Genomic DNA, 7,755 nt, shown 5'->3' on the forward strand with positions numbered 1-7,755 from the left:
AATAAAACCAAACAAAACCAAACAAAAAAACCCAGTCCAAAAACAAAAACCCAAGAAAATATTTTCCTTGGCCAGGTCATGCTGTACAAGTATAAACAAAGAATAAACAGCTCAATAATAATTAAAAATAAGTAAATTATAGTTTGAAAATTTTGTCCAGTGCACTTTTGTTTCTTGTACAAGAACACTTCTTTTAAAGCTGTGTAAGATACAACATAAAGAATTACGAAGCTTAAATGAAGGGTGGCTTGGCAGCTGAAGGAGGAAGGAAGCATTGTGGTTTGAGATCAGTTATAAAATTACTTTCACTTAATGACAGTTGTCTACTGGAGTTTGTTAATAAGAAAGGAATATGTGTATTAGTGGGTTTTTTTCACTGTTTAACTTAAAACTTCTCGAGCCATAAGTAGATTCTTAGAGGAAAGAACAAACAAATTTAAGGCTAACTAGCAAACATGTAGAATATTTCTTATTGAAACATATGTATTATACTTGAAAAAAATAAGTAGATGTTTAATGGCTATTGCAATCTTCTTGTTGCATGTTTTGAATTTTATTTTATTTTTTTTATTCTTTACTAGGTACTACTTACAGAGCTGTGGAATTCCACAGGGCTCCATTTTGTCAACCTTACTTTGCAGCTTATGCTATGGAGACATGGAAAACAAATTGCTCTGTGGAGTACAGCAGGATGGGTAGGGATGCTTTGTTCTGTGCTTTATTGTAGTAGTACATAATACATAGTATATGTGTTAGACATTTTCTCTGAAGTTTAATTTTGAATTTCAAGGATTTCCAGCTCTCCAATAGGAGTGTGGCACACACAAACATCTCTACAGCTTCATTGTCACTGTGGTTGTTTTGTGAGGGGAATTTCCCTGTTTGTCATAAGATTGGGAAGAAAAGTACTGAAAAGAAGCTTTCTTAGATCTATGGGTAGGAAACTTGTTCTTACAAAGAGCGCAGTATTTATGGATGTTGTAAAGAGTCTAATGAGCTCTTCTTGTACATCTAAGAAGTTTATGGTTCTCCTGTGCTCATTCCCTCAATGTCTGTGGTCTTTTGTCCTCAAACAAAATGGGATGTTCATTACAGGCTTTCTGATACTCCAGGCTTCTACCTGAGGGCTTTCCAATCCACCGTCTGTAAATCGTAACATTTTATCAAGGTCATGGCTTTACTGCAGATTTTTTACAAGGCGTGTTGGTTCTTGTTTGAAGCCCTGTGTGGCTCTTGGTACATCTTCTGTCTTTATGCCCTGCTCATGCTTGCTTCTTAGGTGCTTGACAGAAAGCTAGCTTGATAAAAGCTCTACCTCTTTATTAGCTGTAAAAACTTTGCAGTCCTGTTTACCTCCATATGTACTGATCTGCAGCTGAATCCCAGATTAGTGTCTTTCGACATGAGCTGGACTCTGAAGCTTGTCTGTGTTCACACATCTCCCTCCATTACTGTGAATTCTGTCCTAAGAAAAAAAAAAAAGAAACTAAGAAGTGTGTAGGAGTACTCAAGTTAAGTGCATCTGTCTGGTGTCTCTTCTTGGGAGGATCACGGGGTAATGGGAAGTCTCAGAATTTTAAACATTTCCCCACAAAAATAGTAGAGAACTTCTTATAGGCTTTAGGGTGCTGTGATGGTATCAGTCTAAACAGCTATCTTTTGCTTTCAAAGGATGTGTGCATACATACTGAAATTACGAAACTGATTGAGAAGAACGCGGTCCTTAATGTTGCATCTGGTTTTATATACAGCAGATTTTAGAATGTTACTTAGGTGTCTGTTGAATGATTTTGGTAGTTTCATTTGGCCTTTAAGTCAAAAAAATAACCTGGCTGTTGACTTGGCTAGGCAAAGGTGCAGCCGATCTGATCATTGTGATAGCAGTACTCCTGCTTTGAAGAGGAGACTGGACAAGATCATCTCCAGAGCTTCATCTCTATGATCTAATAGGCAGGATTTATCAGAAAAATATGGGCGTGCTTGAGGCCTGAATTCTGTTGAAAGAGAAAATTCCAGCCTTTACAGTGGTAGACAGTAGCCTGTTTTACATTTAAGTTATAGCTTCACAAATAAGTTGTTAAATGGTAAATGAAGATACAGAGTTAGAGCACATCAACAAACCGCTATCTGCTTGTGTACCTGATATTACACCTCCTTTCCTTGCCTTGTGGATTAAGATACTGCAAATTCTCCCTTGGGAAAGTGTAAAATGCTGCATCCAAGAAGCTACTGTGGAGTAGCTTGTGTGGTATAAATTCCTGTCCTGTTTCATGTAACCAGCCCCTTTGCTTTCTTATTTTTATTTTTTGTTTCATTTATTTTTAGGAAAGAAGAAGAACTGAGAATTTCTTCATGAGTCTCGATTTGAAGATGATATTGGCCTCTACCTTCTTGTGAATTAAAATGGGCACATTGTTGCTCTGAAGAGTATGACAAAAATTTGAAAAAAATAAAAAAGTCTAACATCAGTTTCTTCTTGATTACAGAGTCCTAATACGTCTCATTGATGACTTTTTGCTGGTTACGCCACATTTAATGCAGGCAAGAACTTTTCTAAGGTATGCTATTAAAGACACAGTCTTCAAAGTAATAAGCATTAACATCTTTTAGGTCATTCTTTTTCATCTTTATATATGCTTGTGCATATAGGTATATTTGTTTTATGGATTAATAATCAAGGGCTGTTTTGGAGTCCTTGCTGGTCAGCTGTGCTGGGAAGAATCCTAATAGCTACATTCTTGATGGCCAGCTAACAATCTGTTGCAACTCACATGGTGGGGGATTCCTGCTATAAACTAGGGTCCTAGCTACTGACCTTGATGGAGCTTCAAGTAGCAATTAGTAGTGCAGACTAACCAAAGAACATTTTCCCTCAAATTTTTAAGATGTTTTAGTTACATTCTTACAACTTTTTTATCAGGGAGGTGTGCTGCTACCTTCTGTTCCCGAGGAAAGAATGCAACTTTTCTCTGGTCCAATATTGCTGAGAACTTTCTGGTCATTAATATTCTGGGACGAGTGTTTGAAGATACTGATAGCATGGCAGCCTGCAACTCACACAGATGTTTTCAGACAGTAATTCTTTAGAGTGTTTCAGAACTATGTGCCCTTCAGAACACCCTAAAAGAGGTTCCTAGTTACCATGGATATGAATGTGCCATCAGCACCCAAGAAGAATTCTGCTGAAGCCAAAGCCAGTTTTAAGGATCCAGAGGAGAGGTCTTGAAGAAAAGCTTAGCATCTGCAACACAGTATTCAATAGTTGGAAAGATGCGGCTCTGTTGTGAGCCTGAAAGGTGATGGGGAAATCAGTTAAGTACAGTTTGAAGTATAAATTTTACTAAATAGTGGATAGTGTACTTTGAAGACTTCATTTGTCCTCATTTCCTTATCAGAACAGGAAGAAACTTCTGGTCTTGTGTGGATTTACAGTGCTGGAAATGATAAGCCAAACTAAGAGGCTAGGGACGTCTCAAGCTATTAATCTCTAGAACATCTTTTCAGCATAATGTCACTTGCAATAGCATTGCAGGTATTGTCCTGCTTGCCCTTTGGAGTTATCTGCATCTTTGTTCTATATCAGCTTCTGCATCAGCTATGTTGATTTTCTGTAGACAAGTAACCTCTTCTGTGCAAGTTTTCTAGAAATGCTTACAGATCCTATGAGCTTTGTGCCACGAAAGAGTAGTAACAGTTTTTTCTAGTGTAGTATTGGGACTGGGGGACTCGAGAAATTAATTTTGAGGAGACAGTGTTATGACTATTACTACCCAAGAAGAAGAGCCTGCACATTAGTACATTGCCAAGTAAGACAAACTGCTGCTTGTCCATGTGAGGACACTTCTGATCCAATGTCTAGCAGGTAATCAGCAGGCATTCTGGAAATGAAAACATCCTTAGGGAAAACTTTGTGAAGAAAGTTCAAAGCTTTTTGTCAGATAAATGAGGTTCCTGTTATGTGAATTCTCCTTGTTTTCATTAACTTTCAAAAACAATAACTCTTCATCTGTCTTTTTCCAGTGATTTTGAGCTCAGTGGTTTCTGTAAGTGTGGTTTATGCAGCTTGTCTTAAATGTTCCATGGCTTAAGTTCTTAATTTACATTAATCTGTAAAAGTTTTTCTCCGTTATCCTCATATCCTTAAGCTTATTTATTTATTTTATGTGTTTATTTACCTCTAATATCTTCAATTTTTTTTATTTCTAGCTGTGTTCCTTAACCTAAAGAGTCGACTGTGGTTCCCTTTATTCTTTGGTTTCTGTCCTTTTATGCAAGATCATATGAATCTTGCAGCATGGTGGGGTTTTTTGTTTGCTTTTGCAGGGGGAGTTAGGCTAACTGTTTATATCTGTTTTAGGACTCTAGCAACAGGTATTCCCGAGTATGGCTTTTTAATAAACCCCAATAAGACAGTCGTGAATTTTCCTGTTGATGATATCCCAGGATGTTCCAAATTTAAACAGCTGCCAGATTGTCGTTTGATCCCGTGGTGTGGTTTATTATTAGATATACAGACACTTGAGGTTTACTGCGATTACTCCAGGTAAATAGAGTTGTATACTCCAGTATCATCTTTACCATATATTGTACATAGTGTGAGAAGCACAAGGGTGTCTTGTGAATGGTGTAGTTGAATTAACTGCAAAATAGGTTTTACAATTATGTTTCTTATATAGTAATCTAAGCGTTTAATAGCAGGCTGCTCAGCAGAATATTCTTTATTCCATCCTAATGGAATGTACATACCTTTAACACCATTGAATGTGGCACAAGTCACTGGTGACCAGAAGTCATATGCTGTATGGTGACTAGATGGTTCTGAGAAAGTTTATTCGATCACCTCAGTTCAGCTTCTTTCACCATTATCAGTATTGTACCTGATATCATATAACTACATTTGTTGTTCTGAAGTTGTTATTTTTTGTACCCTTCTAAAAGAAGCAGTAAGTGTTATGTGAACTACAGATTGGGTTTAATTTTGTCTAGTCTAGAGGGACTAGTAATCCTTTGAACATCAGAGGTGTTCCCTCTGGTACAGTTCAGACGGTAGTGTAGAGGAGAAGTAACCTCTCTTTAAACTAGCAACCTTGACTGTATACACAAAGCAATCTGAAGTGGCATAGAACTTGGGACAGTACAAAATATCCTACTGAAAAGCTCTGTAGACCCTTTACATGGACTAGTAGAGATGGCATTAAACATTTGCTAAAGATTAACAAGAAAAAACTGTTTAAACTGAAGGATAATATTGCTGTATACCGACCATAATTAGTATAAACAGCCCATGCATACATTTAAGTGCAAAATTAGGAGGAGATTTTCTATCACTAGAGTGGTGAAGTTCTTCAGTAGTCTTCCAAAACAGAGAAGCTTGGTCAGCTTAGGAAAGGAATTTATATGACATGATTGTGTAACAACAGAGGACTGAAATCCATAGCCAAAGAGATTTATTTGCTAGCTGTGTTTCTAAAAGGAACAGTTTATGTTGACGAGGGCATTAGTGCTACTGGTCTGGGGGACACTAATCAGAATTCTGAGGGTGTTTGTTACAAAGGCCACCTTGCTTTTGATAAGCTTGACTTAAGTAATTGGAATGCCAGGGTAAACTGAGGTGGCTTCCTAAGCTCCTGCGTTGCATGGATCAGAGTATAACCTGGTTGTCACGGGACTAATTAATAATCATCTGGCTAGACCATGTGTTTTAGAAATACATCTAGTTTGTGTTTAAGGTTATTGGTTTGGGTTTTTTAGCAGGGTGAATTATTCAGCCCTGAGGTATTGAAGTCATTCCATAGCTAGTAGCCTTAATGCCACAATGTCTAGTATCTTTCTAAATTGAATTTAGTTACAGTCATCTTTTAGCTATTGGCTCATTGATTAGCAGGCAATCTCTGTAACATGAGAAGTTACATGAAGCTTACTTTACAGAATTTAGTTTAGTCTATTAGCCCATGGAGTTTAACTACTTTTTTTCTTTTTTTTTTTTTTCTAGTTATACCTGTACTTCTATCAGATCAAGTCTTTCCTTCAATTCAAGTAGAACAGCTGGAAAAAACATGAAATACAAATTGATTACAGTCCTCAAACTGAAATGCCATTGTTTATTTCTTGATTTACAGGTGGGAATATGGAAATGGATGTTTGGAAATATTATGATTTGTGATAAAGAGTGTTAAAACTGCTTTGAGTTCTAACATAAAGAGTTGTTTTTGAGAGGTAATCCACATAGCTTGGAAATGTTGACATCAGCTAAAACGTGGGGTCTCAGCACCTTCCAGAACTGAGCCTTCACAACATTGTTAACTTCGGTACATAAAAGAAATCTTTGAAGTTTAGCGTAAAATGTTTTTTCTCTAGATCTCTAAATCATCTTATGTTGTTGAACTTGAACAAATCCTATCATGACACTAAAATATTCCTATAGCTCTATTTCTGTTCTGTTCTAGATCAACAGCCTTAGAACAGTTTTCATTAACATCTACAAGATATTTTTACTTCAGGCTTACAGGTAGGTCACTATCTTCTGCAGTCATTCTGAATATTTCATTATTCTTTCTTGACACATGGTGGAGCTATGGATTAGGAAAAAGTGTGCCATATTAATGTGCGATGGTAAATGTCAGTAGTGACGTTATTCTTCTTTCAACACTGTTCTTACGTAATATTATTAGATTCAGGATTATATTGATGTGTGTGTTTAAGTGATACTTCACCAAATGGATTTTCAGTGTCTCTTGGTATTGACAGCTGACCTCAACGAAAGCAGTCTGTTTTGTTTCAGGAGGATGATGAGAAGCCTTATCACTCACTAACTGGTTTATATTTTGAACCTTGCGTCTGTTAAAATCACATAGAACTTTGAACTGTAGAACTTTACATAAAATGAGATTTCATTCTAACAAATTAATTGCAGTTTCTTAGCTGCTGATAATGTCTTAATTGCTCCTTATCTTGTTTTTTGTGAGCTGTTCTTGACCAGCAGAGGAAGTAAATGTTTTAAACAAGGATAAGGGAAAGAAATCAAAACTGTTAAGCAAGTTGGGAGAAAATACTAATCTCTGTGCATCAAAAACTTTGAAGGATTGGCAGCACCAAGTAATTGTTTATTGTTTTAACACAAAAAAGGTGTAAGAAGTGCTTCGCTCTTTACAGAAATCAGATTTTGCTCTTTTGCTAGGCTTGTACTTGTTAGGAAGAGACACTCTAGTTTTGTTCTTAAATTCAGCTTGATCCGCACTTACCCTGTAACATTCTTGTGTCCAAGAAGTGTAATTGGACTTCTCTAGTACAGCACTGATGTGTCAAACTCTTAAACTTTGTGTTGTGCATGGCTTACGGTTTCTCTCTGATGTTGTATGTGATTACTGAGTAACTTGTGGTTGCTTTTTTGGTAACAAAGGTCTTTGTTAGAGTACCTTTAAAAACTGTCCACCATGCTGACAGCATGTCAGGTTAATTCAACCAGAGCTCTGTGATGCAGTGTGTTAATTATGTTTATCCTTTAAATATTTTAAAATTTCAGAATTTCTTGAAGTGATTACCCTTATGCTGGGTTAATTTAATAAACAAGTATATACATTGTTGAGTAATTAAAAATTAGCATTGTAATTGTTGACTATATTCAGCATAAGCAGGATTATAATGCTACAGCCTGAAGAAAGAAAAAAAGGAAAAAAACCCAGCAGTTTTAAAGTATGTCCAAACAGAGGTATAAGGGAGCGTACAATTGTCCTGGTTTTGGCTGGGATATAATTA

At 36.5% G+C, this 7,755-nt stretch overlaps 1 protein-coding gene across 1 annotated transcript in view; it reads left to right on the top strand.

The window, feature by feature from the left end:
• TERT (telomerase reverse transcriptase) overlaps positions 1–6,512 on the top strand; it is a gene marked incomplete at its 5' end in the record, with an annotated part of 24,344 nt that extends 17,832 nt beyond the window's left edge. The window contains 5 exon segments of the mRNA XM_009696548.1: positions 582–695; positions 2,487–2,558; positions 4,358–4,543; positions 5,993–6,119; positions 6,447–6,512. Of these exon segments, the coding sequence (XP_009694850.1) occupies positions 582–695; positions 2,487–2,558; positions 4,358–4,543; positions 5,993–6,119; positions 6,447–6,512 (565 nt within the window).
• Between the last annotated feature and the right edge of the window lie 1,243 nt (positions 6,513–7,755).

The sequence above is a fragment of the Cariama cristata genome, unplaced genomic scaffold (assembly GCF_000690535.1).
Source record: "Cariama cristata isolate BGI_N322 unplaced genomic scaffold, ASM69053v1 scaffold9600, whole genome shotgun sequence".
Lineage (NCBI taxonomy): Eukaryota > Metazoa > Chordata > Aves > Cariamiformes > Cariamidae > Cariama > Cariama cristata.